The 26,225-nt window shown below is 40.9% G+C and overlaps 1 protein-coding gene across 3 annotated transcripts in view; it reads left to right on the top strand.

Annotated features, from left to right (window-relative positions):
• The window catches only part of eipr1 (EARP complex and GARP complex interacting protein 1), an 84,661-nt gene extending 60,198 nt beyond the window's left edge, over positions 1-24,463 (top strand). For 2 of the 3 annotated variants that reach the window (XM_060821679.1, XM_060821668.1), the window contains 3 exons: positions 2,680-2,847; positions 4,470-4,535; positions 23,512-24,463. In XM_060821679.1, coding sequence (XP_060677662.1) covers positions 2,680-2,847; positions 4,470-4,535; positions 23,512-23,683 — 406 coding nt within the window. In that variant the 3' untranslated portion in view covers positions 23,684-24,463. The remainder of the gene's footprint in view (positions 1-2,679; positions 2,848-4,469; positions 4,536-23,511) is intronic. The other variant, XM_060821676.1, reaches the window with a different exon arrangement.
• The last annotated feature ends 1,762 nt before the right edge of the window (positions 24,464-26,225 follow it).

Here is a 26,225-nt window from a genome sequence, read left to right as displayed (position 1 = left end):
TCCAGTTCTAGACTTGCCCGTCCTGGAGACATGACTTGTCTGTTCATCCTCTTCGTGCCCCTTATGATTTTATAAACCTATAGAAAGTCACCCCTGAGTCTCTGATGCTCCAGGGAAAACAGCCCCAGCCTATTGAGCTTCTCCGTGTAGTTTTTACAGATTAGACTTACAGTGTGGAAACAGGCCCTTCGGCCCAACAAGTCCACACCGACCCGCCGAAGCGCAACCCACCCATACCCCTACATTTACCCCTTACCTAACACTACGGGCAATTTAGCTTGCCCAATTCACCTGACCCGCACATCTTTGTGACTGTGGGAGGAAACCGGAGCACCCGGAGGAAACCCACGCAGACACGGGGAGAACGTGCAAACTCCACACAGTCAGTCGCCTGAGCCGGGAATTGAACCCGGGTCTACAGGCGCTGTGAGGCAGCAGTGCTAACCACTGTGCCACCGTGCCGCCCACAAACCCTCCAAACCTGGCAGCATCCTTGTAAATCTTTTCTGAACCCTTTCAAGTTTCACAACATCCTTCAGATAGGAAGGAGACCAGAATTGCATGCAGAATTCCAAAAGAAGCCAAAGCAATGTTTTGTTGACAGAAATGTACATATTAATCATGTACAATTCAGGCAGAACTAATTGTTAACAATTAAGAGGGAGACAAAGACACAGAAAGTATTATGGAGATTTTTACTTCATTCTAATTTGATTTTTTTTCAACAAAAACATTCTTGAAAGGAATCAAAGTCTTTTTTTTAAGGAAGCAAATGGAAAGAAGTGTAGGGAGCATTTAAACACTGATTTAGGGTGGAGGGTAACTATCGGCAGCCATCCTTGGTAGGGGGATTTGTGGATAGACAGTTAAGGATGATGTAGGAGAAACAGTAGGAACAGCACTTCAGGGGAATAAGGGTGGAAGCATGAGTATTTGGAGGAAAGGATGAAAAGGAGTGTGTTGAAGGCCCCATTTTCTCTTATTGCATCACCTCAGGTGCAATCTGCAAGCATTTGTGGTATTAGATTAGATTACTTACAGTGTGGAAACAGGCCCTTCGGCCCAACAAGTCCACACCGACCCGCCGAAGCGCAACCCACCCATACCCCTACATTTACCCCTTACCTAACACTACGGGCAATTTAGCATGGCCAATTCACCTGACCTGCACATCTTTGGACTGTGGGAGGAAACCGGAGCACCCGGAGGAAACCCACGCAGACACGGGGAGAACGTGCAAACTCCACACAGTCAGTCACCTGAGTCGGGAATTGAACCCGGGTCTCTGGCGCTGTGAGGCAGCAGTGCTAACCACTGTGCCACCGTGCCGCCCACAGGGTATTCTTCCCTGCCAATTAAAACATATATCTCACCTAAACGGCAGGAGAAGTAGTATATTACAGATAAGGGCACAAGGAAAGATTAATTCAGTGACGTGGCACAGAAGAAAGTAAGAAAGGTGGATTTAGGAAAGGGACAACAGAAAGAGAATCAGTTAGCCGAAGACTTTAGGCCTTGGCTTTGGCCATGTTCTTTGGTTACGTTCTTGTGCCATAACAAATCAACCATTTGTATATAATTGTGTAAACAACTGGAAGGAGATAATTGAGAATGGGAATCAATTGGTAAAGGGTAGAAGAACAAAGTCAGTTGCTTAAGATATAATTACAGTTCTATTAGTACTTTGAAATTCCACCTGAGGGGATATATATCTTCACTGTGCCTGTTATTTGATATATTACTTCAATAAACTTGTTGCTTTTGAGTAATGGGAAAATGGTTGTAACGTTTAGGTTGGAATAGGACTTAGAAAAACATTAGAAACTACATACGGGTTCCCAGTGACAGATGAGTGATGAAATGGGAGATCTTCTGGCACTGAAAAATAAATTAAAATTAATAATGCAAAGTATGAGCAGAAATGTTTTTCTTTTTAAATCGCTGCCTTGCAAGTTATTGCAGGATTTGTAAGGTTACAGTGGACAAATAAGCAACAGCATAAAAGATATTGCTTACAAATAAACATAAAATTTTCTGATATGGAAAGATATCAGGAGAAAAGATGAGCCTGCTAGGTATTAAATGATTAATAGTATGATAAGTTTAAAATTGCATCCCTAATTCAGAGTGTGCTAAGTTCCAAATTGGAAGCTGGCTCTTTCAGAGAGTCTTTTTTACGTGCCCCAGTTGTAAATTTAACAATAAGTCAGCTAGTGATTACAATAAAGGACAATTTTTTTTTAAACTTGCTCCGATATAGGTACCAGTGAGCTGGACTGCTTCCCTTGACCTACAACAGTCCCTGCAGATGCTGTCAGCTTGGCTGCTGCCTGACTCAGCTTTTCAGAGCCTGTAAGCTAGCTCGGAGCCTGGGCCAGTCGATTATGTAATGCGCCAAACTAATGAGCTTCCCACTTGGCATCTCCAGCTCACAAGAATTATGTTAATAAGACATTCAGCCCAGTCTGGAGAAAGTCTTTTCAGGCATGCCAGCCAAAAAATAATTTCATGCTATAGTAACTGACTTTGATCAAAATAATGATTGATTTGTTGTGAGGGAACAGTGCAAACTAGGACCTAGATGGCTTTGGAACTATCTCTTTGTTTATCTGTATTCAGTGGCAGCACTTTGTTTAATTTGTACATGTGGATTGAAGGTTATATTATATTTGTATGCAGGGTATGGAGTGTCCGATATAACCATTCACACGATCAATTGGTGTTGACTGCCAGCAGTGACAGCAGAGTCATCCTTTCCAACATGGTTTCCATTTCATCAGAGCCCTTTGGCCATCTGGTGGATGATGATGACTTAAGTGACCACGAAGACAATCACAATGAAGACAAGTATGTAACCAGACACTGTCTTATAATTTTACAAACACATCAACATATACCAATATGAGAAACTCTGTATAGTACTGTTCATAGGTTGTTTCATGTCAATATCTAATCCTACATGCTAACCTAGTGGCCTTGGGACAGGACTGGAAACCCAGAGGAAATATTTCTCCTTTCCTAGTTTCATATTGTCATGTTTACTATTACTGGATTCAAGGCATCCAAGGTTGGGTAATCAACGCTAACAGATTTATAAAAAACAAGATCAGTATTAGCACAGTTTTTGTTCCACTGTTTACAGCAGGATTGTGGTTGTACTCAAACCACATGTACTGCAGTAGTTCAAGACTGCAGCTCACCATCACCCTCTAGAGGGTAATAAGGAAAGGTTAATTAATGTTGCCCTAGTTAAAAATCACACAACACCAGGTTATAGTCCAACAGGTTTAATTGGAAGCACACTAGCTTTTGGAGCGCCGCTCCTTCATCAGATGAAAGCTATTGTGCTTCCAATTAAACCTGTTGGACTATAATCTGGTGTTGTGTGATTTTTAACTTTGTACACCCCAGTCCAACACTGGCATCTCCAAATCATGACTAATGTCAACCTAAGTAGTGTTATAGTCCAACAGGTTTATTTGTAAGTACAGGCTTTCAGAGCACCGCTCCTTTGTCAGGTAGTGTTCCTCGTGTTCCGAAAGCTTGTACCTCCAAATAAACCTGTTAGAATATAACCCAGTGTTGTGTGATTTTTAACTTTGTCCACCCCAGTTCAACACTTGCACCTCCACATTATGACCTAGATAGTGACACTCCACCCTGTGAAAGAATTTTTTAAAATATCATGTAAAATTATAGCACCTGGCTTTAAATATCCAACACTTGGTTTAAAAAATTTAGGTTCACTGCTTTTTGGAAAACATGTTATAAAGTCCGTCACTTCAGCATTGAAATCAGAGGAATATATTACTAGACCTAAATGGCATGCCAGTTTTTTTTTGTTTCAATTGCTTTGCATTTCTATAAGAGCTTGGGGAGAGTGTAGTTATAGAAACAATAAAGTGACTTTAATAGACTCTACCTTCAATGAACGGCCTAGTTCGTGGCAAGTTTGAATTAGAAACTTGAGGAAATAATCTTATGGCTGTGTCACCACTTATCAAAATCACCCCAGGCTTGTCCACCAACTAGCCTGTGAACTATAAATTGATAACATTGCAAAGGTCTATTTTAGCTTTTTTGAGTATTCCAATTTAGAAATAATCATCTACAATGCTTTAGTCTTAAACAAGGTAAAGATTAATTAATTCCACAAGTATTGCTGAAAATTAGTAAGCTTTAAAAAAGAGAGATCATAGACATAGGAGCAGAAATTAGGCCATTTGGCCCCTTGAGTCCCTTCCGCCATTCAGTCATGGTTGATAAGGTTTTTCAACACCATTTTCCCACTTTCTCCCCATAACCTTGATCCTCTTGGCAATCAAGTACTTATCTGTCTCTCTTTTAAATATACTCAATGACCTGGTCTCCACAGCCTTCTGTGGCAATGAATTCCACAGTTTCACCACTCTCTGGCTAAAGAAGTTTCTCCTTATCTCCTTGCTAAAAGGTCTTCCCTTTATTCTAAGGTTGTGCCCTCGGGTCCTCATCTCTCTTGCCAAAGAAAACATCTTCCCAAAATCGACTCTGTCCGGGTGAGTAAGTATTCTGAAAGTTTCAATCAGATCCCCCCCCTCGTCCTTCTAAACTCCATTGAGTATCATGCCAGAGTCCTCAAATATTCCTCATATGTTAAGCCTTTCAATCCTGAGATCATTCTCATGAACCTCCTCTGGACCTGCTCCAGGACCAAAGTATCTTTCATAGAGTCATAGAGATGTACAGCATGGAAACAGACCCTTCGGTCCAACCCGTCCATGCTAACCAGATATCCCAACCCATTTTAGTCCCACCTGCCAGCACCCGCCCCATATCGCTCCAAACCCTTCCTATTCATATACCCATCCAAATGCCTCTTAAATGTTGCAATTCTACCAGCCTCCACCACTTCCTCTGGCAGATCATTCCATACACATACCACCCTCTGTGTGAAAAGGTTACCCCTTAGGTCCCTTTTATAATCTTTCCCCTCTCACTCTAAACATATGCCCTCTAGTTCTGGACTCCCTGAACCCGGGAAAAGACTTTGCCTATTTACCCTATCCATACCCCTCATAATTTTGTAAACCTCTATAAGGTCGCCCTCAGCCTCTGGGAAAACAATCCAAGACTATTCAGCCTCTCCCGATAGCTCAAATCGTCCAACCCTGGCAACATGCTTGTAAATCTTTTCTGAACCCTTTCAAGTTTCACAACATCTTTCCGATAGGAAGGAGACCAGAATTGCATGCAATATTCCAACAGTGGCCTAACCAATGTCCTGTACAGCCACAACATGACTTCCCAACTCCTATACTCAATACTCTGACCAATAAAGGAAAGCATACCAAATGCCTTCTTCACTATCCTATCTACCTGCGATTCCACTTTCAAGGAGCTATGAACGTGCACTCCAAGGTCTCTTTGTTCAGCAACACTCCCTAGGACCTGACCATTAAGTGTATAAGTCCTGAGATATGGGGTCCAAAATTGCTCACAAAGAGTTATTAGCTATAACACAAAAATTAAAAATAGATACAGATACATGATATTTATAAAGGTAAAAGTAAGATTGGTCTGCTATCATTGCTTTCTTAAATATGAGTTGAAGGGGTTGGAAACTTGATGTCATAATTCAGCCACTCCGAGGATTACTGTAGTTGAATAGTTTGAGGCACCTTGTACCTGTATGTAGAGTATGGAGTATCTGATCACATGAATGATTACATCAATTGGTATTGAGTGCCAGCAGTGGCAGGAGAGTTATCCTTGCCATGGTTTCCATTTCATAAGAGCCCTTTGGCCATCTGGTAGATGATGATGATGATTTAAATGACTATGAAGATAATCACAATGAAGACAATTATGTAACTAGTTAGTCTTATAATTTTATAAACACATCAGTAGGTAGAGCAAGAAATTCCAAGAGTGAGAAGTGTTTTTGTTCATTACCTGGAAATGGAAAGAACTATACTGGCCAAGGGACTCAAATACAACTACAGGGATGCCAACACAGCAGACTTCCTAGCAGCACTAGAATGCACACTCAGGAACAATGGACTGACAGAAGAGACACAACAAACAGTGGGACAAACGGTCGTACCTATGATGATAAGAAAACGACATACACATAACCTCAACACCAAGGAGAGGGAAGCACTGAAAAATGACAAGAACATAATCATACTACCGGCAGATAAAGGCAGAATGACGGTCATCTTAGATAAATCAGACTACATCAATAAAGCACAACAACTACTCGCAGACACCAACACCTACCAAATGAAGGATTCCGACCCCACACCACAACACACCAATAGAATAATCAACACACTAAGGAATCTGCAAAAAAATGGACAGATAACCAAAGCGGACCAGCAAAGAATGAAACCTGAAAGCAACAACACCCCCAGATTCTACGGACTACCCAAAGTACCAGGTAATGATCACAGATGTGTTTTTGTTCCTCAAGTCATATGGGGTTTCGGCAAATTGCCTGGATTCTTTGAAGCAGAATTGTAGTAGATACTGAAATCCCTCTTTTGTTTTCCTTTAGCTGAGAAATGTTGCTTTGAGAGTTCTGACTGATGGATTCTAATTAAAATGGTGTCTCATAGCCTGACGTAAACAGATCAAACTTAAAATGGCTATGATGTAACTTTGACTTTCCTTCCTGGATCAGTGCTGGTTCTCTCTGACGTCCTTCCAATCTCTGATATTTTTTCTCAAAGCTTTGCATTAATGCACTTTCAAAAGAACCTATTGTGTTTCCAAGGATTAATCAAATTCAAAATGTCATACTTTGCAGTTGACGGTGCAATAACAAATTTAACACATTCGCCAGCCTGCCTTTCTGGCTGAAGTGTATCAACAAAGACAGTCATGTGACTCCTGGAAGCCCCTTTGCTGGATTCTGTGTTCATTTTTAAGACAGATTAGCCTTCTGTAGAAAATATATAATAGCATAGTTCCATAGTCATGACAGCACTATTTTGGTTAGGAGGCCTTATGCGAGGAGTGGAACAACATAAATTACTCCCAGTGAACAAACTCCAAAAATATAATAACACTTACTTCAATTTCAGTTTGTAAAGTTAATAGAATAATTATTGTTCTTGTGAAAGTTGCAAAACTGCATCAGATTTACATATTTAGGATTGGATGAGCAGGACTTAAGATTCATAGAGTCATAGAGATATACAGCATGGAAACTAACCTTATGGTCCAACTCGTCCATGCCAACCAGATATCCCAATCTAATCTAGTCCTATTCACCAGCACTTGGTCCATATCCCTCTAAACCCTTTCTATTCATTTATCCATCCAGATGCCTTTTAAATGTTGCAATTGTACTAGCTTCGACCATTTCCTCTGGAAGCTTATTCCATACACACATGACTCTGCATGAAAGAGTTGGTGACGATTCGCCACGGCAGATTCGCCGCCGATGATTAGCCACTGCCAGTTCTCCACCAGCGTTTCTTCACTGGGGACGTTTGACCTCTGGAGACTATTTGCCACCAGAAATATATATATGTACTGATTGTTTTCCCTCCCGCCAGTTCTTTCATACTTCTCAATCCACTTTACTTATACAACCACATATTGATAAAAACGAGGTAAAGTAAATATCATTTTATTAGTTTATATATAAAAATGAGTTACAAACTTTAACAAGAAAAAGGAAATATATTTAAATTTTTTTTATAATGGCAGTAAAATCTCATTAATATTAAACAATGAAATTTTTTTAGTTCATTTGATAGTTATAAGCTATTCCTCTAAGATATTCCAAACAATCTCTTTCACCGTATTCAAGAACAATATTTGTTATTCTATCATCTGATTCTCGATTTTTTTAGCTTTATTTGTGGTGGGTAATTCGCTATCAGCTGTTCCACATATAAATCTCGCCTCTTTTGCACTTTCATTAACGTTCCAATAAATTATCATATGGTTGAGTGGTGAGCTCCGTGTTCAAAAGCAATTCTCCGATGAGCGGCTTCAGCGTGATTATTTGTGCGATTTTCATCATTTATTGTTGTCTCATAGACTGACCACATATCATGGGGAAACAAAGCATAGGGCAGTGGCTAATCGTCGGGGGCAAATCTGCTAATTTATGGAATCAACTTCAGTAGCCAATAGGTGCTGGCTCAGCGTCCTCGGCGGTCAAAGGGCAGTGGCTAATCGTTGGTGGCAAATCTGCTGTGGCGAATGGTCCCATCCTGGCATAAAAAAGTTGCCCCTTCGGTCCCTTTTATACCTTTCCCCTCTCACCCTAGACCTATGCCCTCTAGTTCTGGACGCCCCCACCCTAGTGAAAAGACTTTGACTAAGTATGCTATCCATGCCCCTCATGATTTCATAAACGTCTATAAGGTGACCCCTCAGCCTCCGATGCACTCCAAGGTCTCTTTGTTCAGCAACACTCTCCAGGACCTTACCATTAAGTGTCCAAGTCCTGCTAAGATTTGTTTTTCCAAAATGCAGCTTTTCACATTTATCTAAATTAAACTCCATCTGCCACTCCTCAGCCCATTGCCGTATCTGATCAATATTCCATTGTAATCTGAGGTGAAAATCTTCGCTGTCCACTACGTCTCCAATTTTGGTGTCATCTGCAAACTTACTAACTATGCCTCCTATGTTCATATCCAAATCATTTATATAAATGACAAAAAGCAGTGGACCAGCACTAATCCTTGTGGCACTCCACTGGCCACAGTCCTCCAATCTGAAAAACAAACCTCCACCACCATCCTCTGTCTTCTACCTTTGAGCCAGTTCTGTATCCAAATGGCTAGTTCTCCCTGTATTCCATGAGATCTAACCTTGCTAACCAATCTCCCATGGGGAACCTTGTCGAACGCCTTACTGAAATCCATATAGATCACGTTCACTGCTCTGCCCTCATCAATCCTCTTTTACTTTTTCAAAAAGCTCAATCAAGTTCGTGATACATGATTTCTCATGCACAAAGCCATGTTGACTATCCATAATCAGTCCATGCCTTTCCAAATACGTGTAAATCCTGTCCCTTAGGATTCCCTCCAACAACTTCCCCACCACTGACATCAGGCTCACTGGTCTATAGTTCCCTGGCTTGTCCTTACCACATTTCTTAAATACTGGCACCACTTTAGCCAATCTCCTGTCTTCCAGCACCTCACCTGTGACTATCGATGATACAAACATCTCAGCAAAGGGCCCTGCAATCACTTCCCTAGCTTCCCACAGTGTTCTAGGGTACACCTGATCAGGTCCTGGGGATTTATCCACCTTTATGCATTTCAAGACATCCATCACTTCCTCCTCTGTAATATGTACATTTTTCAAGATGTCACCATCTATTTCCCCACGTTCTATATCTTCCATGTCCTTTTCCACAGTAAATATTGATGAAAAATACTCGTTTAGTATCTCTCCCATTTTCTGCGGTTCCACACAGAGGCCGCCTTGCTGATCTTTGAGAAGCCCTATTCTCTCCTTGGTTACCCTTTTGTCCTTAATATATTTGTAAAAACCCTTTGGATTCTCCTTAATTCTATTTGCTAAAGCTATCTCATGTCCCCTTATTGCCCAATGATTTCCCTCTTAAGTATACTCCTACTGCCTTTCTACTCTTCTAAGGATTCAGTTGATCTATGCTGTCTATACCGGACATAAGCTTCCTTCTTTTTCTTAACCAAGCACTTAATTTCTTTAGTCATCCAGCATTCCCTATACCTACCAGCCTTTCCTTTCACCCTGACAGGAATATACTGTCTCTGGACTCTCGTTATCTCATTTCTGAAGTCTTCCCATTTTCTAGCCGTCCCTTTACCTGTGATCGTCTGCGCCCAATCAGTTTTTGAAAGTTCTTTTGAAAGTCAAAATTAGCCTTCCTCCAATTTAGAACTTCAACTGTTAGATTTGGTCTGTCCTTTTGTATCATTATTTTAAAACTAATAGAGTTGTTGTCGCTGGCCCCAAAGTGCTCCCCCACTGACACCTCAATCACCTGCCCTGCCTTATTTCACAAGTGTAGGTCAAATTTTGCACCTTCTCTAGTAGGTACATCCACATACTGACTCAGAAAACTTTCTTGTACCCTCTTTAGAAATTCCTCGTGGCTCAGTAGTTAACACCACTGCCTCACAGTGTCAGGGATCCGGGTTCAATTCCCACCTTGGGCAACTGCCTGTGTGGAGTTTGCACATTCTCCCCATGTCTGCGTGGGTTTCCTCCGGGTGCTCCGGTTTCCTCCTACAATCCAAAGATGTGCAGGTTAGGTGAATTGGCCATGCTAAATTGCCCATAGTGTTAGGTACATTAGTCAGGAATGAATGTAGGGGAATGGGTCTGGGTGGGTTGCTCTTCGGAGGAGTAGTGTGGACTTGTTGGGCCGAAGGGCCTGTTTCTACACTGTAGGGAATGTGATCTAAACTCTTAACTCTATGGCAGTCCCAATCTATGTTGCAAAGTTAAAATCTCTTACCATAACCACGCTATTATTCTTGCAGATAACTGAGATCTCCTTACAAATTTGTTTCTCAATTTTCCACCAGCTATTAGGGGGTCTATAATACAATCCCAATAAGGTGATCATCCCTTTCTTATTTCTCAGTTCCACCCAAATAACTTACCTGGTTGTATTTCCAGGAATATCCTCCCTCAGTACAACTGCAATGCTATCCTGAATCCAAAACACCACTGCCTCTCCTCTCTTGCCTTCCTTTCTGTCCTTTCTGCAGCATTTGTATCCTGGAATGTTAAGCTGCCAGTCCTGTCCATCCCTGAGCCATGTTTTTGTAATTGCTATAATATCCCAGTCCCATGTTTCTAACCATGCCATGAGTTCATCTGCTTTCCCTGTTAGGCCTCTTGCATTGAAATAACTGCAGTTTAATTTATCAGTCCTACCTTGTTCTCTGCTTTGTTCCTGCTTGCCCTGACTGTTTAACTCGCTTCGAGTCATAGAGATGTACAGCACAGGAACACACCCTTTGGTCCAACCCATCCATGCCGACCAGTTATCTCAATCCAATCTTGTCCAATCTGCCAGCACCCGGCCCATATCCCTCCAAACCCTTCCTATTCATATACCCATCCAGATGCCTTTTAAATGTTGCAATTGTACAGCCTCCACCATTTCCTCTGGCAGCTCATTCCATCAACTGCGTGAAAAAGTTGCCCCTTAAGTCTCTATTACATCTTTCCATTCTCACCCTAAACCTTTGCCCTCTAGTTCTGGACTCCCCCACCCCAGGGAAAAGACTTTGCCTATTTATCCTATCCATGCCCCTCATAATTTTTTAAACCTCTCTAAGGTCACCCCTCAGCCTCCGACACTCCAGGGAAAACAGCCCCAGCCTGTTCAGCCTTTCCCTTTAGCTTAAATCCTCCAGCCCTGGCAACATCCTTGTAAATCTTTTCTGAACCCTTTCAAGTTTCACAACATCTTTCCGATAGGAAGGAGACCAGAATTGCATGCAATATTCCAACAGTGGCCTAACCAATGTCCTGTACAGCCGCAGCATGATCTCCCAACACCTGTACTCAATAATCTGACCAATAAAGTAAAGCATACCAAACGCCTTCTTCACTATCCTATCTACCTGCGACTGCACTTTCAAGGAGCTATGAACCTGCACTCCAAGGTCTCTTTGTTCAGCAACACACCCTAGGACCTTACCATTAAGTGTATAAGTCCTCTTCCAATTCAGGTGCATTCCATTCTTCTTGTACAGGTCACTTCTACACCAGGAGAGAGTCCAATGATCCAAAAAAGTGAATCCTTCTCCCATACACCAGCTTTTAACCATACATTCATCTGATCTATTCTCCTATTTCTACCCTCACTAGCACATTGCAGTGGGAGTGATCCAGGTATTACTACCCTTAAGGACCTCCTTTTTAAATTCATGCCTAACTTAGTACTACACAGAAACAGACCCTTTCATCCAACTCGACCATACCGACCAGATGTCCCAACTTAATCTGTTCCCATTTGCCAGCATTTGACCCATACCCTTCTTAACCCTTCCTATTCACATACCCAGCCAAATGCCATTTAAATGTTGTAATTGTACCTGCCTCCATCACTTCCTCTGGCAGGTCATTCCATACACGTACCACCCTCTGTGGGCGGCACAATGGCACAGTGGTTAGCACTGCTGCCTCACAGCACCAGAGACCTGGCAATTCCCACCTCAGGCGACTGTGTGGAGTTTGCACATTCTGCCCGTGTCTGCGTGGGTTTCCTCCGGGTGCTCCGGTTTCCTCCCACAGTCCAAAGATGTGCAGGTCAGGTGAATTGGCCATGCTAAATTGCCCGTAGTGTTAGGTAAGGGGTAAATGTATGGGTGGGTGACAGGTCGGTGTGGACTTGTTGGGCCGAAGGGCCTGTTTCCACACTGTAAGTAATCTAATCTAATCTGTGTGGAAAAAGTCACCTTTAAGTCCTTTTTAAATCCTTCCCCTCCCACCTTAAACCTATGTCCTCTAGTTCTGGACTCAACTTCACTGCGGACAAGACATTGACTATTCATCCTATTCATTCCCCTTATGACTTTATAAACTTCTTCAGTGTATTGAATACTGTTCTCTGATGTTGTGTTGAACTTCAGTCTGACTGCTTCTATCTGGTTCTATCAGAACAATGTTAAATGAGTTGAGATTGTATCAATCCAGTTCTTAATGGATATGAGTACTTAGCACAAAATTGTAAATATCTTCTGGAAAAATTTCCACCACTGAACAAATCAGTTGTACTCATGATATTCCAAACAAAGTAACATCTGAATAAGAGAATTCAGCATATGGATTAATCTCAAGAAGCCCATTTCGCTTCTGTTAGCAACTAATGTGTATGGTATTACGCTGATGGGATGACCAGAAAACATTTGAGACATCTGAATATTTGGTGGCAGCAAGCATATCCAATGTCACAAAGTTAGTTTTGTCCAACTCTCAAAAAGTTTTAGTTTATTGGGTCAGAAATGTCTTCTGTATTAGATGTTCATTGATCTTCATATGCTTAGAAGATAAAAGGTGTCATCATATCTGGTGAGTTAACAGTTTGAAGTTTTTATGAACCAATTCTTGATGGTTCAACCTAAGTATATTTAACTACTATTAAATGAGTACGATTTTATTCATTCATGGGATGTGGCCATCACCGGCTCAACCTATATTTATTGCCATCCCTAATTGTCCAGATGGTGATAAAGAGTCAACCACAGATCTAGAATCACATATAGGCCAGACCAGGTAAGGATGACAGATTTCTTTACCTGAAAACATTAATTAAATTTTCTCAATTATATTAAGATGCAAAAATTGTAAATAAAATTCTTTTGCTAATAGTAATTAGTTCAATTCTGCTGATCATTGAGGATGACATCTATGATTAATGCTGAATGACGTCTTTGAAGGAGACAACCTCAACCAAAGTTTTACTGAACTGTTTAACATTTAACAATAATAATTAAATTAATTACAATACATTTTGGTCTTTGATCGAAATGCATGAATTCATCGTAAAATGTTTTGTATTTTGCATTGATTTCTATTAAATAGTGTCTGAATCATCTAGAAGACATGAAACTAGTGAATTATGTTTAACATTGTTACTAAAATGTATTTCCAGTATTAGTATTTTGTTTCTAATTATTTGAAGCTGCTTTCTGTATCACAACTTCAAAGTAATACTTGACAGATAGTTTAGAACATTAAAAAGTACTTTATGAACTGTAACTAAACACCAAAAAGGTAAAAATAACTTCTATTTAAGTAACCTCTTATATGTTTGTGGAGTGTCCCAGAACCCATACACTGAAAGCGTGTTCAGCGTTGTCAGCAAGGTTTAGCTATTTCATTTCAGCACCAAAGGAAAACATAGAAATGTAGAAAATAGGAGCAGGCCATTTGGCCTTTCAAGCCTGCTGGATCATTCAAAATGATCACGACTGATCATCAAACTCAGTTCCCAGTTCCCCAATCTTTTAACTCTAAGAACTATATCTCAGCACTTCTTGAAAAATATTCTGTTTTATCTTAAGCCACTTTCTGTGGATGGGAATTCCACAGGCTCATTATTCTCTGGGTGAAGAAATTTCTACGCATCTCAGTTTGAAATGGCCTACTCTGTAAATCTAACTGTGGGTCCTGGATTTTCTGGTCATCAGGAACATCCTTCCTTGTTTACTCTGTCTGGTCCTTTTAGAATTTGATAGGTTTCTGAGATTCCGTCTCATTCTTCTAAACTCCTGTGAATACAATCCTAACTGACTTAATTTCTCCTCCATAACATCATTACTGCCATCCCAGAAATCAATTCTGCACTCCCTCACAGAGTATCTTTCCTCTGATAAGGAGACCAAAAGTGCACAATACTCTGGGTGTTGTTTCACCAAGGCCCTCCACAATTGCAGCAAGATACCCCTGCTTCTGTATTCGAATCCTCTTGTGATGAAGGCCAATGTATCTTTTTCCTTCTTCAATGCCTGCTGCGCATGATGCATTCTTTCAGTGACTGGTGTACAAGGACACCCAGATCTCGTAACACCTCCCGATTTTCCGAATCTCTTGCCATTCAGACAATGTCTTCCTGTTTTTGTGATCACAGTGAAATACCTCACATTTATCCTTATTATTGTTCAACTGTCACGCATTTGCCCACTTACTCAATTTGTCTAAGTCACACTGAAGCATCTCTGCATCTTTCTTGCAGTTCACAGCTTGCAGAATTGGAGGTATTACATTTCGTTCAGTCATGTAAATCAATATTTATTGTGACTGTCTGTGCCCAAGCATTGATTCCTGTGGTACTCAACTAGTCACTGGCTGCCAACAGGAAAATGAGCCATTTATTCTTCATTTTGGTTTTCTGTCTGCCAACCAATTCTCTACCTATATCAGTACAGTACCCACAACCCCATGTGCTTTAACTGTATATGCTAATCTCTAATGTGGGAATGACCAGATAATGTGTTTTATGTTGATTGAGGGATAAATATTGATCAGAACACAACGGCAACTTTTCAATAGTGGCAGCTGCCTAAGCAGATAGTCCCGGCCTTGGTATAATATCTGATCTGAAAGTTATTATGGCACTGAGTGAGTACTGCACTGAAATGTCGCCATGTTTAAGCAGTCAGTTTCTGGATTGAAACTTGAAACTTACCCTTATGATTCAGAGGTGAAAGTGAGGTCTGCAGATGCTGGAGATCAAAGCTGAAAATGTGTTGCTGGAAAAGCGCAGCAGGTCAGGTAGCATCCAAGGAACAGGAAATTCGACGTTTCGGGCATAAGCCCTTCTTCAGGGCTTATGCCCGAAACGTCGAATTTCCTGTTCCTTGGATGCCGCCTGACCTGCTGCGCTTTTCCAGCAACACATTTACCGCCCTTATGATTCAGAACCTATGCTGAAGTACTCACCGGCATAAAAGGGGAAGAATTATTTTGTATCTAATGTGTCTTTGACTGAATCTGCCTTGATTTTGTTTCTGAAATACTAGAGTTATGTTTATAGAGTTGAATAGGCTAGGGCTGTTTTCCCTGGAGCGTCAAAGGCTGAGGGGTGACCTTATAGAGGTTTATAAAGTCATGAGGCATGGATACGATAAATAGATAAAGTCTTTTTTCCCTGGGGTGGAGGAGTCTAGTACTAGAGGGCATAGGTTTAGGGTGAGAGGGGAAAGATATAAAAGAGACCTAAGGGCCAACTTTTTCATGCAGATGGTGGTACGTGTATGGAATGAGCTGCCAGAGGAAGTGGTGGAGGCTGGTACAATTGCAACATTTAAGAGGCATTTGGATGGCCATATGAATAGGAAGGATTTAGAGGAATATGGGCCGGGTGCTGACAGGTGGGACTAGATTGGTTTGGGATATCTGGTCGGCATGGACGAGTTGGACTGAAGGGTCTGTTTCCATGCTGTACATCTCTATGATTCTAAACATCGTATTAACATTGTTGTACAGTCATTTTGTTCTTTACTTTGTAAAATATCCATACATAAGAGAAAAACTTAAATAAATTGGCCTCAGTTCTTTATTCTGAAGTGAAAACCTTGTGAATAAAATACTCTGAGGTAGTCAAAGACATTGAAGTGTCACTGAGAATGCTCGCTGTTACTGTCCACAGAAAACAGCACAGAATAGTAAGATAGCACTTTAGGTTTGATTTGTCTGAAAAGAAGTGAGACTAGTAGTTATTTTGCTATAAAACTAGAAATCAATGAATAGCTTTTTACAGGACACCAATAGGAGCCTGGAAGGTGGAAGAGAGGGCAATAGTCAACAGATAATAGGTGCAGGAGTAGGCCCTTCGAGCCTGCACCACCATTCATTATGATCATGGCTGATCATCCTCAATCAGTATCCTGTACCTGCCTTATCCCCATAACCCTTGATTCCACTATCCTTAAGAGCTCTATCCAACTCTTTCTTGAAAGTATCCAGAGACATAGCCTCCACAGCCTTCTGGGGCAGAGCATTCCACACACCCACCACTCTCTGGATGAAGAAGTTTCTCCTCAACTCTGTTTTAAATGGCCTACCCCTTATTTTTAAACTGTATCCTCTGATTCGGGACTGATCCATCAGCGGAAACATGCTTCCTGCCTCCAGAGTGTCCAATCGTTTAATAATCTTATACGTCTCAATCAGATCCCCTCTCAGCCTTTTAAACTCAAGGGTATACAAGCCCAGTCGCTCCAATCTTTCAGCGTAAGACAGTCCCGCCATTCCGGGAATTGACCTCGTGAACCTACACTGCACTCCCTCAATAGCCAGAATGTCCTCAAATTTGGAGACCAAAACTGCAAACAATATTCCAGGTGCAGTCTCACCAGGGCCCTGTACAGCTGCAGAAGAACCTCTTTGCTTCTATACTCAATTTCTCTTGTTATGAAGGCCAGCATGCTATTAGCTTTCTTCAATGTCTGCTGTACCTGCATGCTTGCTTTCATTGACTGATGTACAAGAACACCTCGATTTCGTTGTACTGCTCCTTTACCTAACTTGACTCCATTTAGGTAGTAATCTGTCTTCCTGTTCTTGCCACGAAAGTGGATAACCACACATTTATCCACATTAAACTGCATCTGCCATGCATCTATCCACTCACCTAGCCTGTCCAGGTCACCCTGTAATCTCCTAATATCTTCCTCACATTTCACCCTGCCACCCAGCTTTGTATCATCAGCAGATTTGCTAATATTACTTTTAATACCATCATCTATATCATTAATGTATATTGTAAAAAGGTGCTGTCCCAGCACTGATCCCTGCGGTACCCCACTGGTCACCGCCTGCCATTCCAAAAGGGAGCTGTTTATCACTACTCTTTGTTTCCTGTCAGTCAACCAATTTTCAGTCCAACTCAGTATTTTGTCCCCAATATCATGCACCCTAATTTTGCTCACTAACCTCCTATGTGGGACTTTATCAAAAGCTTTCTTAAAGTCCAGGTACACTACATCCACTGGATCTCCCTTGTCCATCTTCAGAGTTACATCCTCAAAAAATTTCAGAAGATTAGTCAAGCATGATTTCCTCTTTATAAATCCATGCTGACTCTGACCTATCCTGTTACTCCTGTCCAAATGAGTCATAATTTCATCCTTTATAATTGACTCCAGCATCTTTCCCACCACTGAGGTCAAACTAACTGGTCTATAATTCCCTCCTTTCTTAAAAAGTGGGACAATATTAGCCACCCTCCAATCCACAGGAACTGATCCTGAATCTATAGAACATTGGAAAATGATCACCAATGCATCCACGATTTCTGAACCACCTCCTTCAGTACCCTGGGATGGAGACCATCAGGTCCTGGGGACTTATCAACCTTCAGACCTAACAGTCTCTCCAACACCATTTCCTGGCAAGTATAAATTCCCATCAGTTCAGGTCCTTCAGCCATTATTACCTCTGGAAGATTGCTTGTGTCTTCCCAAGTGAAGACAGATCTGAAGTACCAATTCACCTCTCTGCCATTTCTTTGTTCCCCCTAATATATTCACCCGTTTCTGTCTTCAAGGGTCCAATTTTAGTCTTAACCATTTCTTTTCCTTTCACATACCTAAAAAAGCTTTTACTATCCTCCTTTATATTTTTGGCCAGTTTACCTTCGTACCTCATTTTTCTCTGTGTATTTCCTTCTTAGTTATCCTCTGTTGTTCTTTAAAAGCTTTCCAGTCCACTGTTTTCCCACTCATCTTTGCTATGTAATACTTTTTCTCTTTTGACTTTACATGTTTCTTAACTTCCCCTGTCAGCCACGGCCACCCCTGCCTCCTCTTAGGATCTTCAAATTGCAGATTAAAGCTTATTGTGTCATGGTCACTACCTCCTAATGGCTCCTTCACTTCGAGGTCCCTGATCAAATCCGGTTTGTTGCACAACACCAGATCCAGAATTGCCTTCTCCCTGGTTGGCTCCAGCACCAGCTGTTCTCAGAATCCATCTCGGAGGCACTCCACAAACTCCCTTTCTTGGGGTCCAATACCATCCTGATTCTCCCAGTCTACCTGCATTTTGAAATCCCCCATAACAACTGTAGTAATATCTTTGCGACAGGCTAATTTCAACTCCTTATTCAACTTACACCCTACATCCAGACTACTGTTTGTGGGCCTGTAGATAACTCCCATGAGGGTCATTCTACTCTTAGAATTTCTCAGCTCTATCCATACTGACTCTACATCCCTTGATTCTAGGTCCTCCTGCGCAAGGGACTGAATATCATTCCTTACCAACAGGGCCACCCCACCCCCTATGCCAGTCAGTCTGTCCTTATGATAGCACATATAGCCTTGAATATTCATTTCCCAGGCCCTGTCCACTTGAAGCCACGTCTCCGTTATCCCCACAATATCGTATCTGCCAATTTCCAAATGAGCCTTAAGCTCATCCATCTTATTTCTAATGCTTTGTGCATTCATATATAATATTTTTAATTTGGTACTGCCCTCACCCTTCCTATCAATCCCTATTTCACTCAACCTTATGGCATGATCCCTTTTTGAGTTTTCTGCTCCATTGATACTGTTGTCTTTTTTGACTTCTCTTGTTTTAACTTTCCCTTCAATTTCCTTCTTAAACTTCCAGTTTGCCCCCTCCCCCCTCCGCTATTTAGTTTAAACGCAGCTGAGTTGCAGTGGCAAACCTGCCTGCCAGAATGCTGGTCCCCCACCTATTAAGATGCAACCCGTCCCTTTTGTATAATATATCCTTACCGCAAAACATACCCCAGTGATCCAAGAATTTAAATCCTTGCTTCCTGCACCAGTTCCCCAGCCACACATTCAAGTCAATTATCTCCCTGTTCCTGGCCTTTCCAGCCCGAGGAACTGGAAGCAAACCGGAGATAACCGCTCTGGACGTCCTGCTTTTCAGCTTTCTTCCAAGTTCTCCGAAGTCCCGCTGTAGAATGTCCCTCCTCTTCTTCCCAACATCATTTGTGCCGACATGTACCACCACCTCTGGCTCTTCACCTTCACCCTTGAGGATTTCCTGCACTCTGTCTGCAATGTCCTTAATCCTGGCACCAGGAAAGCAACACACCATCCTCAAATCCCACCTGTTGCCACAGAAACCCCGTTCAGTTCCTCTCACTATGGAGTCCCCTATTACCACGGCTCTGTGCGATGTGCAATGTCTGACTCCTCGGCTCTGCCTCCACGTCAACTTTTGATTGGCAGACCTAACCACCTCGTGGACTAGCAGTGTCCAATCTACTGTTTCCAAAAGATTCAACCTGTTTCTGACAGGTTCTTCCACTGGGGTCTCTTGCACTTGTCTCCTCTCTGCCTTCCTCTTCGTCTTCTCCCTTCTATTCTCTAACGTCACTGAAGTTCCTGTCCAGAAAAATCTCGTTCTCTCGGATGAGCCTGAGGTCATCGAGTTCTTTCATCAGTGCTGCAATATGCTCTGTCAGAAGCTGAACGTGTACACACTTTCCACAGTTATACGAGCCAGATACACCAGAGTCCTTGACCTCCCACATCATGCACGTAGCACACTGAATCAGCTTGGCAGTCATGTCTTCACTCTCTTCAACTGTGGCGTAATCACTTTACTCAACCTCCTTGTCGAAGACTCCTGAGCTAAAGACTCGCTCTTTTCTCAACAGAAACTTCCCTGGACCCCTTTTTTTTGGTGCAAGTCTGCGGACTTCTAATTTAGGTTAGAGGAGGAGATTGGAAGGGAGGCCCTACTGTGTAGGACCTAGGGTTTAGAATGCACCTACTTAAATAACAGTCACTCACCTTCCCAACGGCCTCTGCACTGCAACTTCACTTCCACCCAGCTCCCGCCGCTCTCTGCTGCAAACAAAACAGGAGAAAAAAGGTGACAATAGTGTTATATGTGCCTACTGAAACCAAAAGTAGATTCCAGAATACACTATTTGAGAGTCTGAATTCAATTGTGGCTTTCAACTTTTCTCTTCTGATAACAGTTAGTTATCAGAAGAAAAAATAGCAGTGTAAAGAAGGTGAGACGGGGTGGAGGAGGAATTTGATTTTGAGGGAGCAGTCATTGACGCAGTAGGCCAGATAGCCTGCTTTCCTGCTTCAACCATTCTAGATTCTATAATAAACGGAAATGTTTAACTCCCTCCATAATATAATGAATGTAACACTTAGATTAGATTCCCTACAGTGTGGAAACAGGCCCTTCAGCCCAACAAGTCCACACCGACCCTCCGAAGAGTAACCCACCCAGACCCATTTCCCTCTGACTAATGCACCTAACCTATGGGCAATTTAGCATGGCCAATTCACCTGCACATCTTTGGACTGTGGGAGGAAACCGGAGCAAACCCACGCAGACAAGGGAAGAATGTGCAAACTCCACACAGACATTAGCCCGAGGCTGGAATCGAACCTGGGACCCTGGTGCTATGAGGTAGCAGTGCTAACCACTGAACCACTGTGCAGCCCCAAAACACTCTTGGGTGCTGTTTAGAAAAAGGTAGCATAATGGTTATTGTTAATGGGTTACTAATCTAGAAAGATGCATTAATAATCCAAAATCATGAATTAAACTTCCATTTGGCCCAACAAGTCCACATCAACCCCCTGAAGAATAAGCCACCCAGACCCATCAGTCATTTCCCTGACTGATGCACCTTCCACACTGTAGGGAATCTAACCTAATCTAAAATTCCACCACATCAGCTGGAAAACTTAAATTCCGTTCTCTAAATAAATCTGAATGTTTGGGAGAAAACGAGGGTATTAAAATAATGATGACCATGTAACTTTTGAAAGTATAGTAAAAATCCATGTGGTTCATGCCCTTTTGGGGAGGAAATTTGGCGTCCTTGTCAAATCTAGTGCAGATACAAAGCAATTTTTGGTTGACTCTTAATAGTCCTTAGCAATAATTGCTGTCTTTATCAGAGTTGCCCATGACCATAAATGAATGAAACAAAATTATCTCCCAAAGTGAAGGGTCCTCTTTTCTTGATACTGATATGCTATTTCAGGATTGTGTTGTGTTGTTTTGATAAAGTAATATGTATGAGTAAGCACATGTATTCAGCTAAAACTGTGTTATTTTGACTGAACGAATTTGAATATTTCTTCGAGCTGAGAAGAGAGGCCAGAACCTCTACAAAAGCCATAAAAACAGGAGGGCATCACCTAGGAACTTTGTTTGCATCTAAATATTTTCATCCTGTGGTTGGCCAAAACTCACCAAATATGTAGGTGCAACTAAAGGACAGATTTTGTTTGTGTTGTCATATACATGTGACTAGGCAGTTGAAATTATACGGTGATGTAGGTTGGCCTGAATTAATATGTCTTTTCATGTTAGCATTTTAGAGTCCCACAGTTCAGCAGAGCACTAACTTTATCTTAAACTAAGTAAATGGACTATAGCATTTAGCTTTTGTCAGGATGAAATATGTAACCAGAGAATATTCCCTTCACTACTGCTTTGCTCACAGAATAATACATATGTGAATCACAGTAATTATAACCAAAGAACAAATTGCATTTATTTAAATATACAAAACCATAAAGTCTGACATAATATTTTGGGTTTGGTAAATGTGAAAGATCCCTGTGCATGAGTTTGAAGAAGACCAGAGGAGTCATATCGGCTTCGAAACATTAACTTTGTTTTTCTTTACACAGATGCTGTGAGTTCTGTCAAGTTTCTCCAGCACTTTCTTTTCATTTTTTTATTGATCATTATTGCATTGTTGTTTGTGGGACCCTGCTATGTGTAAACTAGATTCCGTGTTTTCTTCATTATAACAGTGACTGCATTTCAAAAACACTTTGTTGGCAGTGGGCACCAGTAGCTAGACCAGCATATATTGCCCTCCTTAAACAAACACTGCTGTTAGAAAAACCACAGCTTCCCTAGTCACTCTGCAGATCTGAATTTTGTTTTGATTCTCATGCTAATCTGATAAATCTGCTCTGCACATTCGTCAGGATCTTGATATGCTCTTTAAATTGTGGTGGCCAGAATTGGAAGGAGGGGACCCAACCAATAATTTATAAATGCTAAACATAGCTTCTGTGCTTTTGTGCTTAATATCTCTTTTAATCAAATGCAAGCAGCTCCTATGTGAAACAACCTTCTGAAATTGTCCTGCCGCCTTCATAGATTTCTGTATGGAAACTTGTCTCTGTTCCTGCACCCCTTCAAAATTTTATTGCTTCATAATTTTCTGCATGTTTTTGTTTTGCCATCTCTCTGTTCATTTCACCAGTCTATACATTCCTGAAATCTCTTAAAATGTTTACATCCTCTGCTTTTCTCTGCTTCATAAGACCTGCAGTCTTTCAGTTATGCCCTGTTACCATGTATAGATCAAAAGGATCAGCTGATACCTGGGGATGTACCACTCCATATTTTACTCCAGTTTGAAAAACATACTATTGTCCCTAAGCCAATCTAAGGAGATGAGATAAATACTGTAAAAGTAGGATGAAATTGGGAGAAAGATTTGAGGAATTTGCATGATAAAGGTACCTTGTAGTATTGGACAGTACAGACTACTATTTTCTCTTTTAACTGCTGTAAGGCAGTAGAAGCAAATCATTTGGAAGTTTACAGTGGATAATGGTTGGCGCAAATGTGACCAAAAATTGTAGCAAGCACAATTGAAACAAGAACCTATCTTATGCAAGATGTTTAACGTGATGTAAGTTTATAAATGAATAAGAAAAACATAGTCATTAAAGTATTAGTACAAATGACATTTCTACAATACAGACGCAGTGGTGACAGATGTTGCACCAGTGGTTCTTGGCTGATATGAAGGTCACAAAAATGCTGCAGAATTTGTGCTACATTCCAAAGAGAAACCTAAATATTTGATCCTACACTTGTTGCCCTACTAAAACACAATTTGTTTGAATTGACTGCATTTGTGTAGCCTAGATTTTCTGTTATACTGTGTCATGTAATATTATGAACTTGAAGGAACTTTCCCATTGGTTTGTATTTCTAAATTGTATTGGAAACAGCTTATAAGGACTAAAAGAATTTGGCTATAATTTTTTTTATTTACAGGAAAGAACCACTACAGGACAGTATAATAGCTACATACGAAGAGCATGAAGATAGTGTCTATGCTGTTGAATGGTCCTCAGCCGATCCATGGTTATTTGCATCTTTAAGTTATGATGGAAGACTGGTGATAAACCGGGTACCACGAGCATTAAAATACAGCATTTTGTTGTAATTTTGCAGCAAAATAAACTCTTTTGGTGAAGGGGTATGGGGGCGCGGGAGGGGTGGAAGTTAAAATTCTGATTTGCTTTGGGCAGGGCAAAACCTTCAGCACATTGGTAGACCTAGAAGTCTGGGTTCCTCTGAGTGCTGTGAAATGTTAACACTACAGCATATGTCTTTGATGTTGACTTATTCCACATTTAGAAGTTAGGTCTAGCTTCCTACTGGGCAGGCTGCACTCTGGAGAAATCCAAATGGGCCAGGTGGATCCAGTCCAGGACCTTGAAGTGAGTAGGAGTCTGATTCATGACCCTTACAGAAGGGTCCAACCAAGACCACAGGGTTGCTAGCTCAGGTATGTGTTGGAGAAAGGACTCTTGTGAAGGTACTTGCCCTTTCCCTGAGGTGACTCTTCCTTTGCTGCTGATGCCACTGTTGCTCCTGCTTGGGAAACCTGGTTGGCAACAGTTAAATTTGCAAAGCAGAGTAGATACAGAGCTTCATAACTAAATGTCTGCAACACGCCAATCCATCTTCTGAGAGAGGGTTGACTGCCTGCCCCTTGACCCATGGTTGCCCACTCATTGTCTTACTTGAATAAAACTTAAATGTTGATGGGTAGGAACCAACTTCTCAACATGTTAGTGTTTTTTATCCATTTAATTCCCTACCTGTGACCAATCCAGCCTGCTCATCAATGTTGAAATTTCCACAATAGTTCCTTGATTTTGAATTACTCTTGTACAGTTTCTGTCATATGAAATTCTGAATAAAGATTTACATTAAAAGATTTCATTTGTCTTCCAGCGTATACAATAATTGTCTGAGGAAATGTGTTTGAAAAATTCCTATGATATCAGTAATTTAACCTAGTTAATAAAGATTTGATCATTTTTCTGGTACACTTTCAACGTCTTTTATAAACCATGCAAACTTTGTGCTTCCATGGGCTTTACACAACATATTTAATCTCCTGATAAATAGTATTGTATGTTTCTACCCATCCCCAGCAATGCTCAGGGTGTAGTCAGTCGATGTTTCAGGTACCACTTAAAGTACCATTATGCCAAGAACTTTCCCAAATGGTATAATAAACTGTCAAAGCCAAACATGAAATGAAGGATTGAGGAAGGAAGATGGAACTACAGATCAAAGGGATGCCATTATATCAGTTACAGGTTTCAGCCCAGTAATGACTGTATTACTGGGCACAGTTTTTCAATTGAGCAGCATTGGCCAATGAATGTACATCTATGTATCAAACAGACTGGCTAAAATGTTACCCAGATTGAGTTAAAAAAGTTAAGGAAGTTGAGAGTTCCACCAGTTTCAGTTTTGATGATGATCTAAAATTTTTGAAGAGTCATTATTCCCTCTATTATAGCTGCAATCAATTATTTTCTGACAGTGCTTATAGAATTCTGTGAAATACCCTGGTTATCATTAGACCAATGATGAAGAAAGTACAAATGAAGCTGGACATCGAAAATGACAAGTCTGTTGTATTCGGAATATTTATAAATTAGCAGTTTCCAAAATGTGGACATTATTGTATTTATTCAATGAAACATAATTTTTCCAGTGAACAAATTAAAGAAGTGTTACTGACACAGAGGATAAAACTTTAGAAGTCAATTGTATTCACATTCCATTGGCAATTTGCTCATCCATCTTCTAAAAAAAATCAAAACATTTAGTAAATGATGCATGCATATGGGATTAGTAAGAATGATAAACTTATAGAGGAGGTAAGTTATAAAGAAATCTTGAAGGACACCACAATTTATAGTCAGGCTGCTGTTCGCTAGAGATTTCAGTGAGGTGGTGGCCATGGGTTTAAAGGTATGGCATAAAGAAAAAACATTTTCATTTTTCACTTTTTAGATTTGACAAACAGATTTTGTCAGCCAACTGTAACACATAGTAAAAATAAGAAAGTAATTGTGCATAAGGTTAAGGAAATGTTGAGGGGAACTGGATTTGGACTAGTGGCAACATTTCTCTCTGAAAATGCCGGGAATTTGCTCATGATGAAATCAGAGGTGTATGTGTAAATATGAATATAATAGGTATGAATATCGCAGCAGAAAGCCTATTCGCACGAGAGTATGTTAAAAGAACTGTGCAGTGATAGTCAAAGTGTTTCATAAAATTTTGGCAGATCAGCTAAACGGTAAATTCTTTAGCTGCACAAGTGTATGCAGGACATACTAAGAATTTGTTGCAAATGTTGGAAGAAGATAGTCTCTATCAGTTTATGTTTGATGGGAATTCTAAAGTTCCATTGATCATAAGATCAGCCCAAAGCTTGGGAACGGGATACAATTAGTTCTACTTTTCAGAACATTTGAATGCATAGCGCACAGGCAGAAAGGCTTTCATTCTAGCTGAAGTCTCAAAGTATGCAGCTAATGTTGGTAATGTAAAGCTATTAGAAACCAGTTTCAATCCGGGAAACATAGTTTATTGCAAAAGAGGAACTTAAAAGAACAGACACTCCGGGGAAGGTTATTGGTAAAGATGGGAAAATACTAATTGCTCAGTTTGGGAAT

Source organism: Hemiscyllium ocellatum, chromosome 3 (genome assembly GCF_020745735.1).
Source record: "Hemiscyllium ocellatum isolate sHemOce1 chromosome 3, sHemOce1.pat.X.cur, whole genome shotgun sequence".
NCBI classification, from domain to species: domain Eukaryota; kingdom Metazoa; phylum Chordata; class Chondrichthyes; order Orectolobiformes; family Hemiscylliidae; genus Hemiscyllium; species Hemiscyllium ocellatum.
Note: the sequence above shows the minus strand (reverse complement) of the source record. Positions and strands in the feature narration are given on the sequence as shown.